The sequence below is a fragment of the Taurulus bubalis genome, assembly GCF_910589615.1.
Source record: "Taurulus bubalis genome assembly, chromosome: 2".
NCBI classification, from domain to species: Eukaryota; Metazoa; Chordata; class Actinopteri; order Perciformes; family Cottidae; genus Taurulus; species Taurulus bubalis.
The window spans coordinates 32,474,648-32,488,217 of NC_136590.1; the positions used below are offsets into that span (position 1 = coordinate 32,474,648).

At 40.7% G+C, this 13,570-nt stretch overlaps 1 protein-coding gene across 1 annotated transcript; it reads right to left on the reverse strand.

The window, feature by feature from the left end:
- pitpnab (phosphatidylinositol transfer protein, alpha b) lies at positions 1–13,570 on the reverse strand (the record flags this gene model as incomplete). The annotated part of the gene is made up of 10 exons (XM_079234800.1): positions 1–48; positions 235–357; positions 786–896; positions 2,367–2,444; positions 2,548–2,631; positions 3,147–3,244; positions 4,440–4,531; positions 5,239–5,384; positions 8,590–8,620; positions 13,554–13,570. 10 exons carry the CDS (start codon positions 13,568–13,570, stop codon positions 1–3), a joined length of 828 nt encoding a protein of 275 aa, XP_079090926.1.

Genomic DNA, 13,570 nt, shown 5'->3' on the forward strand with positions numbered 1-13,570 from the left:
TCAGTCCTCTAGAGCCACCATCCCTTTCACTGGGTCCTTCACTCTCATCTGACGCACACAAGACAAACAGATCAGACACAGAAATGTTGTAGCTGAATGATAATTCACATTCTCATTCAAGCATGAGCTTGTCCTCAGAGCCTGTCCTGCTTCAGGAATCTAAGACTATAATGGATTTACTAATTGTTGTTTTACTCATATATCTACTGACTTAGGAAAACCTATTTTTCTCACCTCATCTAGCTCCTTGCGTGTCTCCTCCTCCATGCGACGAATGTCTTCCATGTTCAAGTCAATCCACTTGTCAATCCAGCAGAACAGCTGACGGTGGAAGTTAGTGAACAAACGCTTCTCTTGCTGTGAAACAACATGTGAGAATAAAGAGAAAGTCATATAGTGTTTTGAATAAAGTAAGCTGAATTATTTAGTCAAAATGATAAAGTCAAGCTGTTTAATTCCATCCTGCTTTACCCAGTTTATCCACTAGAGGCTGGTGCAGCCCATACGTAGTAGTACATAGTAGTGGGTGGTACTTTTCCACTGTAACCTCAAGCTAGCAAGATGTGAGACACTGTATGTACTGTATGCATGCACAGGATATGACACACACACACACACACACACACACACACACACACACACACACACACACACACACACACAACCAAGGTCTGTCCTGCAAGATCATGTTCAACAGTTTGCCAACAATCCCTCCTCAGTAGCAGACGTTGACCTGGGACTACCTGGATGTCATAATGATCACGAGATCCACACTGTAAACCCACCTTTTGAATGAAGCTCTCCACTTTATTTTGCAGGCCCCACCACTTGAATTTGACAGTGACCAGTTTGTAGGCACACATGTGTGGGCAGTCTGTCTTCTTAGGAAGTTCCTTCTGCAAGTGCACAAATATACATAGAGGGATTTTTAAAGTGATAACAAAGATGTCTGGGCTATAAAATATATTTTGATTTAGTTTTACAGTCACAGTCAGAGCCACGACTTTGGAAATACTGACGACCTGTGTTTACTTGTTTGTTGACCTACAATTCTCAAATTTAAATTGAGTAAATAACAATACTGGAATATCCACAAAGTGCTAGTGGGTAGTTGTGCTAAGGCCCTGACTCACCAGGCCAACGGACGATTTTGGGCTGTGAGTGAGCGTCTGTGTTTCTAGTTTATGCAGTGTGTCCCGCAACGTTGACACTAATCTGCTTGTCGGCGACATGTTGGATATTTTAGCATGTTGAACCACGGTAAGACAAAATAACTCTGATGTTCAGTTTAAGCAAATCAGTGCACGAGAAGAGAAACAGATGCAATTGGCAACGTAAGTAAAATGAATGCTGGATCCAACTCCGGAGACATCGGTGCTAAGAACACCTGCAATGTGACGGGTGAGTTCTCCGTCTCACATTGCTGAGAAAATAATGGGCAGAGTCATGATTTCTATTTTGTTGTAAAAATGCAAGTGGCAGAGTTTGTGGAGGCATGTCGCTTCAGGTACAAAGACCCAGGAAGGCCTGATAGGACAATTTTTCTGTTGACACTTATTATTGGCCTGGCCAATATTTTCTATCATTCTGATAAATATATATATATATTCTATTCTGTTCAGTTTATTATTGATGTATTTACACAGGAGGGGAAGGAGTCCAAATAGGTATTGGCAACATCGGTAAGATGACAGCTGGATCCAACACAGGAGACATCGGGGTCGGGAACAACTGCAACGTGAACGGTGAGTTTGGGGGAGGGGCTTGTAGCGGACACTTTCATGATATCTGACCAATGTATGAGACTAGAATATGTACACGACAGTTTAAAGATGAACCTTTTATGTGATTGCATTTGATTTATTTTCCTTTGTAAACCGACAGGAGGAAAAGGAGTTGAAATTAATATTGGCAACGCAACCAACACAGAGATTGGGTACAACGCAGGAGGCTTTGGTGCCGGCAACATTGTTAACATCAACCAATGTAAGGAGAAGTTTTAGTTGTCGCAAAGATACAGTTTGGATGTTAAAGTACATGTTTAAGGTTTGTGGTTGTGCTTGTAAAAGCATTGTTTTGTAACTGTGTTTCTCCATCTCTCAAGAAGACCAGAGTTCAAAAGACCAAGGACCACCACCAAAAAAAAAAAAGAAGATTCAAGATGAAGAAAAAGACAAAGACAAAGACTTCTCCTCTGTTGTGTGCATTCAGTTGTTTGACAATAAACAGTGTTAGAGATTAAACTGACCAAAAAAAAAATGCATTGTTTCATCTATCACAACGTACTGTATGTCCACGGTCCTACCCCCACAGTTGGCTTCAAATGTGTCTCAACCAACTGAGAAACTAACAACAAGACACTGTACCTTCCAATCTGGTCCTAGAGGGCCTCGTCCTGTCTTCACTGACTTGTACCTGCAAGGGTCCTCCTCTGGCTTGTAGTCCTGGAGAGAGGCAGGAAAAAAACAGAATAAACAACATGGATGAGGTGACACCAAAACTACGAGATCTAGACGCTGTAATCGTCTCAATGTTAAATGTTTTCACCTTCGAATCCACTTGGCTTCTGTCTGCGATATCAATATAGACTTTATCCACTTTCTTCCAGGTTTCTGCATCCAAACCGTGTACCTGAAACAGCAGCACAGAGCACAGCTGGATAGAGGCACAAATCTCTGCAGGCAGCCCACATCCAACAGAGAAAGGATAAATACATTTTGTAAGCCCATATAATACAAGTACAAATATGCATGGGCGACAGATTTCTCTGGTAATTAGTGGAGCTCTTTTTTGTAGTTTTGCATGCTCACTGTTTTTTTCCATGAACATGTCCATTTATATATAGTAGCACTGTCCCAAAGTAACTATGGAAGCCATATAACTAGGGGTTTTGGTTAAGTCCTGCACAAGTATTCATAGAGCAATTTTTAATAAGAGGACCAACACAGACTGAAGTAGTGTGAAATATTTTCACTAAACTTCTTGCATGAGAGGAAATGGAAATGTAATATTTACCAATAGTGGAATAAAATGAGCACTTCTTTGCCACGTGCATTGTTTTAAGTCATCCCAAAAACATAAAAATCTTCATGCTACTTAAATACATGCATGCACCTCCTCAGCTCAATAAAGTCTTTACTCATTACATTTTCGAGGTGTCCCGTGTCAGGTTTGTGCCATGTCTCAATCTTGATCAGGAAGTTATCTTTCATATACTCGTTCTGCAGAGAAAAGAGAAATAATCCTGAGTGGCAAGGGAACAGTACAACTTCAGAATTAAATGCATGCAAGTGAAAAAACATTAATACAATTGACACAGGTCAGTCTCTCATACACACACCGACACAAACACAGATCCCTGCTGCTGCTGTTGTGTCGCTGAAATAGATAACATTTCTTTCTCAACTTTCTGCTTAATTTGTTGCCTCTATTGGCATCCAAGTTCCCTTTATGTCAACACACATGCAATCTGTGGGTGGAAAAGAAAAGAAAATACTTACAGTGATAACTGCAGAGCCAGATGAAAGAAAGCGGAGGAACAAACACAGAGAAAGAAATAAAGCAATGCAGTTGAGGAACATTTGAGAAATGTAATAGCATTTAGGGTATTGGACAATGTACAGAGGAAGAGGAGGGGAATTGTGTGTAGGTTCAGGTTGTGTCTTTGACTGTCCCGTGTGTTTGTATGAAAGATGGCTGTCTGGCAGCTGTTAGTGTGTGTGTGTGTGTGTGTGTGTGTGTGTGTGTGTGTGTGTGTGTGTGTGTGTGTGTGTGTGTGTGTGTGTGTGTGTGTGTGTGTGTGTGTGTGTGTGATCTCATCCTTAAAGGCTTGAGTGATTGCATGGCTCTTCTCACTGGACATGCACAGTTAATAATTCAACTACTACTTCAAGGTGACAGAAACCCAGAGACAGAGAGACAGAGAGATTCAAACACAACAACAATCCCCTTGACAGATCAGCATATATCTGACCCCTAAGTAATTTGAGTCAACTGTGTTCACACATAACAGTCCATTAAAGTTTATGTGCATTGCATGACGTCAAAATGTGGGTTTTCAGTTATTTTGGTCAGTGGAGTGGAAACCGCCTTGATTATTTGAAGGCATTGGAAAACTCTCCAGATGACAAAAACCTTTGGTCGATGCAATAGAGATAGCATCCTATGAATCCATGCTCAGTGGATTAAAAGGTAGTGTGGGAGATGTGACTTCCTTCTGGGACCTTGATTGGACCTTCAAGTAGATCAATGGATAAATGTTTAGATTTCAAGCATAGCAAAAAAATAATGTGACTGTGAAATGTATTCTTTTAATTGTATTATGGAGTCCTCACACTTCTTATTTTAAATGTGTGTGTGTGTGTGTGTGTGTGTGTGTGGTTGTGTGTGTGTGTGTGTGTGTGTGTGTGTGTGTGTGTGTGTGTGTGTGTGTAGGCTACCTGTGCGACAGTATGGGTATGCGTTCCAGGCTTTCTCGTGGATGTTGAGAGCTGAAGCTGGAGCCAACATTCTGACGAATGACGGCACTTTACTGCAAGACAGCGAAGTGAAGAGAGAACAGACCAAGGTAAGTCAAATAGTATTTTAATTATCTATTATTTCTATATTTTTTATCAGAAGGTATTAGGTTAAAGCGGTCCAAGCATAGTTATTTAATAAAATCAAGATTTGATTTTGATACACAGTGTGATTAAATGGTGATTAGCTTAGCTTAGCTTAGTTTGGAAGCAGGTGGGAACAGCTAGCACGCTAAACTAAGATATTGAATATGGTAAACATTATACCTGCTTAGCATCAACATGTTAGCATGCTAACAATAACATTTAGCTCAGAGCACCACAAAGTACGGGCCAACAGAGCCACTAGCATGACTTAACAGCTAGTCTTATTTAAGGTTTGGGCAGAGCCAAGTTCCCCCCTGCTTGCTGTCTTTATGCTAAGATAAACTGACGTGGCTACTGCCGGTATTCAGACACACCTTTTAATCTAACTCTTGGTGACCAAGCAAATAAACAATTTTCCCGAAAATGTCGAACTATTCCTGAAAAAAGTAGTTTAAACTTACTAAACTGCTCAGAGTGAAAGAGGGTGTTATCCCACCACTTTAAAGTGGTGGGATAACACACTGAAGCGGAGAAATGTACAAAGGGAGAAGAGCCAAGAGGTGCAGCCTCGAGGGAGAGATGAATGAAGTAGTCTTCCTGAGTGAACTTTTAATCCTGTCAGACAACTGCTTACCTCTGCAAATGGTAGATTTTGTGTGTGTACTGTCCCTTCTCTCCATCTTTCTCGTAGGGCTCATTTTTTAGCACCTCCACTCCTTCTCCTCCACCCGTCTCATTCTTACTGGCCTCGGCTACAGAGTACAGTTGGCCAACCTGGTACTAAAAACAGAGTGAAAAATAGGTTAGAATGAGGAATAAAGTGTGTTTAAAGGGAGAAACAAGCAGCTTTCCAGTAACATATATCTTTTTTTCTTTTTCAGTCAAAAGTGGTGGATTACTTTTTCCTCTGATCCTTTTCCTGATCTCTACCTTGTCCTTTCCTTGTCCCTGCATCCTCATAATCTCTCCCACACACTCTTGTTCTTGCCTTCATACTCATCAAAATGTTTTTGTTGCACCCAGCTTGTTTCCTTAAACTGGCTCCAAACTGTACACATTATCCTTCTTTCACCCCTGTCTTCCTCCTATTCCCCATCTTCCTGGTCCCGAGTGTGCATGCGAGTGTTTAAACACAGGACAATGGCTCCTTTCATTTCTTAATCACCTCTAATCCTCCATATAACCTCTGCACAAAGCTGGACCAGAGCGCAGATACACTTACAACATCACAAAGATGAAACAAGTCAATGTAGTCTTTACACATAATTTTCACGGGAGAAGGATTACAGATATTCTTTCTGTTCTATTGTTGTTTCTACTTTAGAAGGTTGTATGTCAAATCAAACCATGAGTTACATGTGTGTTACTTTTGTAACACACATGTAACAAGCCAACACAATTCCCAGAGAAAACCCCAAAACTATCTCGGTACTAGAATGGATTTTTACACTGAAAAGTGTGTCGTCATTAGTTATGTAATAAGTACTAAGTAATACAAGCAGTGTGTGAGTATCCTGTTTTAACTAACTTAACTAAGTCAAATGGTGATCAAAAGCACATCACTGATAACTGTCAATACATAAAACAAGGTAAAATGGAAAATAACAAAACATTATAAAGGTTCTAAAAATCCACCTATTTACCTGCTTTAGTGTTTTTGAGAAGCACAACAAACGCACACATGTCGTAAAGAAATAAACTGTGATGAAAACAATTAAAAATAAATAAGAAATGGACAGTTTGTTTGAACATTGGTACATATTTACTATTCCAGAGAGATGGTTTCTCTCTCTCTCTGATAAAACACCTAACATTGATGTTTTGGATTGCTGACATGTTTTCTATTTAACTCCATCATAACTACAATGTTTTTACTAGAATAAGTGCTTGACTTGAAGGATATGGTGGATTTCTTCACCTTGAAAAACAGCGAAATACTCACATAAAATCATCTCCTATGGATACATGTAATGTTTTTACTTTTTGCAACACATCTTTTAATGTTATTGAAACTGTTAAGTAGATTTTCCTCCACAGCCTAAGGTTTTCTCCTTAAATTGAGAGGAGATTTGGACACTCGGACACTACTGCATCAGTTGTTAAGCTACCTGAGGACTTTTGGATGTTAGGAAGATGACCAAAGAAAAGCCTGCTCCTTTCAACCATGACCTTTGGACCTTCTGTGCTCATTTAAAAGGTTATGACTCCACAGGAACAGCAATGAAAGGCAAAAAGACAATGACCAAAATAACCTTTGCCAAACTGATTTATATGACCTTCACTTAATGTGAACACTAAGATGAAATAAAGACGGAATAATTGTGATCGTGATGGTCTCTGGATTCAATTTCTAGACACTATTTCTAATGTAGAGCAACAGAGAGACTGTTCCCTCAAGTCAGCTGCAGACACAGAAACTGCCGACTAAATAAATAAGATGTAGGACCAGCAAAGCCTCCTGGGTAACAGTGTTGGGCACATACAATTCAACCTTGCATTGTGAGGTGAGCCCATGTTCAGTGACCAGAATGACCAGAAATTCATTTGTTCACAAAATTAAACACTTTAGGTTAAAATCTGCTCCTGGGAGGGAGTTAACCTAGAGGCGATGTAATTCAGTAAACTCTCCAGGGGTATCAACAGCTGGAGCAGATTCATTCAACAGGTACACCACAAAAATAAAACGGATTCATCTGTAGTCATCCCATTAGTCTTTTTTGTTTTAAAGAATCAAATTCAAGCAGTGAAAGAAATGAAAGAAAGAACATCATATTTGATGATGGCTTAAACCTCACCCAAAAGAGTTGGGATGTAGAGAGGAAGACAGAGAAGATGAAGCTCTGGAGGGACGTGATTCAAGGGCAGAGGGAGCACACGTGGTTCAAGAGACAGGGGACGTTACTCAACTGTATTCAGGCTGTGTGCGTCACATTTTAGTCAAATAATTCTCTTTTAGTATGTTGTTCGGCATCTAATTGTGACACTGCATGCTGACCGCCACACAATTTCCGGGCTTCCTGCTCAAAGGAAGGAAACCTGCCTCATTACGTAGAGATATGATTAAGATCTACAGGCTACAAACACACACAGCTAATGAGAAGTAACATGTGTAGACCTAAAGCCTCCATGAGCCAGAGGAAATGCAAGGAGAATACATCCGAGGGACATGTTTCTCTGTTCACTGCCTCGTGCTTTTGAGTCACATTTAAAATGAGTGCATGCACAGATCTGAGCAGTCGCAAGATATTTCTCAGGGCTTCCTGTGGCATTGACGTGGCACAATGCATAGGGCCTGTGCTGTCTTATTTATCATGAATAGACAGCACCAATCAAATATCTCTACCAAAAGTGGATTACTCTCTGGTAAGTACATAAATATGTGGGCGACAGCGAAGGATGGGTAGGGAATGATGTACAGAGGAAGTGCACAGAAGTAGTTTCAGGTGACTCATTTACGATGCAGGTCTGAATAGAGCAAACTGCAATGGAAGTGAAGATAGCAGGGGACAGAGAGAGAGAGAGAAAAAGAGGACAAGGACAATGAAAGACTGTGCTCACTCCGTTGGTTCACAGCTGGAACCCTCTTTAATATGATGAAGAGTTTCTCTCACAAGGTGATCCCTGATGCATTTTCCTACATATGCAAAGAGTGGACATATGATACATCAGATACAAAAGGCCTTATGTGTGTGTTAGAGCATACATATAAACACATGCTAGAGTCCAAAGGCCACTCAGAAAAGAACAGCTTTACTGATGGCAGGCACTTGTGCTTCACTCTTGCAAACTAAAGAATCAGATAACAAAAGCTAAGCCTTGAGCCATTTTAGCTAACACACACACACACACACACACACACACACACACACACACACACACACACACACACACTACACACACACACACACACACACACACACACACACACACACACACACACACACACACACACACACACACTGAAATATACTGAAATGAAACTTACCTCCTCCACAGAGATAGGAAGAATCACTCGACTGGTAGAGAAGGAAAAAGAAGGTGACAATCAACAACAGGTTCCCTGTACTTGCACAGCATATGATTGATTGGCCTGTGTGAGAGAAAGAAAATCTGTGTTCCTGAATTCCTTATTGGCATTATAATATGACATTAATCATGCTTTAATTCGGTATTAACACACTTGTGAAGCGGGTTAGCCTGGAGAACTCTTGTGAGTGACATACTGACAACATAAACTGACATCTTTAAGCATTCAGTTCAATAGCGATCTGGACACCAATTATCTGACAAACATGCGTCCCCTCTGTGATGCTGATCTTAGAGAGCGCTTCAGCGGAGCTGGAGGAAGCCCCTCATTTGTAATGAGGAAATATATGAGCTATATGAACACTATATGACAAGGAAAACGTTGTTTTTTTTTGAGGAATTTTACTTCTCACAGAGTAATGAGTATACTTATGATGTTTCTGCTCAATAAATGTCAAGGACGTGATTCTGTTCTTTGGCATGACACATCTTTTATGAATAATCGTATAATCAAGTCAAGCGTAGGTTCCACACTGAATGGGAAAAAAATATAAGATTCACATATTTTACTTTACCCCTGTAACACTGAGTCACCAGGAGAGGATACATGATATATTCTTTACTGTTCTCAGGAGGAAATGAGAATATACTTCACTGAAGCAAGACAACAACGAGATAAAATGCAAAAACCGAGCTGGTTTTCAGGCTGAGAAGTTTCTCCTAACAAGGTTTAGAACAGTTTCTATCAGAGGTTATATGAGGGCATTGATGGGATTATTTGCTCTTCTTCCTAATGTTTTAGGTGTTGTCTGTGGATACTGCTGCTGAAACCTTCATCATTGTTTTCTATAATTTTCACAATATTTATGACTGACATCTGACAGCGGCTCTACTGCACCTAAAATGACGGTGGGCAAACGCACTACAGTGGCCTAAAACATTTTCATTAGAAAAACTTGCTGCACAAAGCCAAACCAAATACAATACAGAAACAATGCAGCCATAAACACGCAAACCCCAAAATAAATGGAGCAGAAATACATAGTGAGAGAGAGAGAGAGAGAGAGAGAGAGAGAGAGAGAGAGAGAGAGAGAGAGAGAGAGAGAGAGAGACAGAGACACCAGACAAAAGAGAGTGTATGTTTTTGATATGTGAATAATAAACTTTAATTACTTAAACTTACTAAAGAGGCTACATAAAAAGGTATGCACTAATTTTTTATATTTGGTCTTAATCTTTTACATTAAAAATGAGCAACAGATTTACGTATATTATTGTAATAGATGAAGTCCAAATGTACAAATTTAAGCCTTTCTACTTACTGCTCCACCTAGAGGCCTGGACACTTTTGCTCTGTGGCGTGGACCTGCAGTGCTTTCTGTTGTCTTCTGTTGTGTGTGTTTGACTTTACATTGTTTCTGTATTTTCAGCATATTTACTTTTACTCTATTTGTTTTGGCTTTTTTTCATTTGCAGCACCATACTGTTGTTGTATTTATATTGGAATTTTGAATGTGTTTTTGAATTGTCATTGTTTCTGAAACTGCAGCACGTTTCCCCTCATGTAAATGTTAAAGACTGCATATGATTATTCATCCCATTCAGTTTGTGTTCCGTGTTTTGTTTTGTATCAAACATTTTTCTGTTTCACCCAAATCGAGCTGGCTAACAAATGGCCACATAAATTGCACACTACCAACACAAAGATGGCATCCATGCCATGCAGCACTCTTTCAGAAGGAGCCAAGAACACATGTCTTTGTGCACAGTTTGACTGTGTGGCAGCAAGCCCAGTGAAACTAAAATATAAGAATAAAAGATAATGATAGAACATACAAATAAATATGTATAAATGAAAAGTGACTCAGTAATCCATTATCAGTGAAGTGAAGACTAATGCACGAGGACACATCCCCTACTGGTTTTTATTCTGTTTAATTTACATGTATGATGTACGGCAGCACAATTTAGTAGCCATTGTTATTTTTACTAAGAAATTGGTAGAAATTAAGAGCAGTGAGGAATTAAATAATAACATAATAATAATATTAAATATTAATAATAATATGTTTTTCAGTTTGGTGCATTAGAATGATGAATATATTCACAATTTGACAATCCTTATCCATAGAGAAATATTTCTGGTTACAAGTTATTGATGGACCTGTACTTGTAGAGCACTTTTCGTCCGACCACTCAAAGCGCTTTCACACTACTTGTCATTATTCACACACTGATGGGAGGGGCTAAGGTTCCACCTGCCTATCAGGAGTAACTAACATATACACACACATTCATGCACCGTAGGCACAGCTACGGGAGCAATTTGGAGTTAAGTATCTTGCCTAAGGACAAATGGACATGGGCTAGCAGAGCCGGGGATCAAACCGCCGATCCACTGATTGAAGGACGACCCTGGGTCTGGTCACCACTGAACCACAGTCTGAACCACAGTCAGTGGTCAAATAAAGAGTATGGAGTATATATACAATATTGATGGAAGCAGCATCTTAACCACACTCCCCTGCCTCCTTTCTCTGACACATTGTGTAGCACATAATGCACACGTACAGTATGCAGCTTTGTGGACGGTTTTGTATCTGTGTGATGTATGCCCAAAATCAGATAATCCCGCATCCCACTTGCTGCTACTGAATGTAATCTGGGTCTGAGTCCCAGCCAGACGTTGGATGGGAGGCCAGATGCTGCAAGGAAGGCAGTCTGTAATGTCAAATGACAATATTAAAATAGGATTTAACTTACAGTATCTAAATACAGATCTCCCAAAATAAGTCTTTTGCATGGCTTAATATGAGGTAAATGTTAAAAAGAGCTACATTTAAATACTTAAAATGTAGGTTTAAGTGAAACAAGGACTAAAGTCACCTTTCTGTTCTCTCTCTTTCTCTCTCTCTCCCTTTCTCTCTTTCTCTCTCTTTCTCCATCTCTCCCTTTCTCTCTCTCCCGTTCTTTCTTTCATTCTATCTCTCTCTCTCTCTTTTTCTCTCTCTCTCAAATCTCCTTGTTCTAAAGGTCTTGACAGAAAGATCAGGTGTCTGTCTGTTGCTCCAGAAAGCAAACACCCCTCTTCTCTCCTGCATTGTTCGTCTTTCCTCTTTCTTATCATCTTATCCCTTTTTCAGTCTCCACTCTTCCCCTGCTTCTCTGCCATTATCTTCATCACATCACGCATTGTACAGTGGCTCATGTGATGCTGTACACCTGCCAAAGCTCATGGAACAGGAGAAAAAGTGTGGTGATTTAGGTCAGTGCAGCAAAAAAACTGTCTGTACTACAGGAGTACATTGATCAATTCACTGTGTCTTGACCCCATGCATGTGTGTGTGTGTGTGTGTGTGTGTGTGTGTGTGTGTGTGTGTGTACGAGTCTCTTCGTGTGCCTGTGTGTTGACTGCGTGTAGAAGTGCATTTAGCATTTAATCGTGACCGATTTAATTAATTTCCAGGCAGACTGCTGAGACCCAGACTCTCCCTAATCACTTTGAATCTTGAGCCAAGCCATCATTCTCATTCTGAGCTTTTTTTATTCTATGCTATGGGTCATTAATTGATTGAATACATTTGGTGAGAAATCAAGACAATAATGAGTGTTGATTAATGTATGTCCATTTAAGCCAGACTCTGATCAGTATAGATTTTTTTTTTTCTAGATCAGAGTGTTTTAGGCTAAAGCTCCCAAATAGCTGAACATGTGTGCCAATGTACAGTACAGTGGAGCTCTGACCTTGCCATATAATTACAATAAACAATACAAATGGAAAAAATGCATGTATTATGAATACATTTAGATATTTCGTAGAAAAGAGAGTGCAAAATCATCTAAAATTATACTGTAACACAATTAACGTGGAAGAAACCAGGCTGTTGACTTTTTTGTATATATATATATGTGGGTCACTCGCTCATAAAAGTCTGGTGTACAGGCGCTGACACCAGTTAACAGCATGAAAATGAAGGAACCACCATACTGTCGGAAGTCCACAACCATGACTAATATCTTGTTTCATAACTCATGGACATTATCATCCCAATGTATCTGCAATCCATTGGCCTTCCCCTTATACCAACCACCAGCTGATTCTGAATAGGCCTCAGTTACCCAGAACACTGGGGCCTGCAAAAGCAATGTGTTAAAGTAGGCTAACGAGTGAAAAAACCCTGAAATCTTTCCGTCTGCATGCGGGCTCCCACTTGATGTGCCAACCCGTCCCCTCGGCCCAGCTGTCAAATTCTCAGAATTGACCGGTGCGTCAAAACCTCGCCATTTGCAGCCGTTGTTTTTTGTGTGCCAAAAAGCTGTGCAACCAGCTCCCTTATTCCTGCCCACTCCCACCCCGTTACCCCACCCGGGGATCCCTCTACACCTCGCCATCTCCATTCCACCAGAGGTAAATGCCGGAATGCTCCATCAGTCGTTTCACCTTCACCGCGCATCAATAACATGGCCACAGCGGCTTACAGGGATGGACGCTGGCACGGCGCGGCTTACACCAGCCATTAGTCCCCCAGCACCACCACTCCTATAGAGCATCCGTTATTTTAACACCAGCGCAAAGGACGTTTAGCCTCCCGATTTCAGTTGACGGATCGTGATGCAAAATGTGAAGGGCACAGCCATGCATGCGCCGGCTGCTGGTGCATCGACAGCCTCTGCATCTACTTTTATATCCCTCGGTTTATTCGGGTGAATGCTTTTTTGGGTGATGGAGTGTCGCATGGATGGAAATGATGACGGACACGGGAGTCGAGAAGATACGGGATGTCGACATCCCCCTGGCCGCACTCTTGTAATTCCACTCTCAGGCGACCGGCCACAATGTCAGCGCTGCGAAACCTGACGGATAAACGCGCGCGCTCTCTCTCTCACACACACACACTCACACATGCACACACAGCTACTTACAATTCCTTTATGAGCAT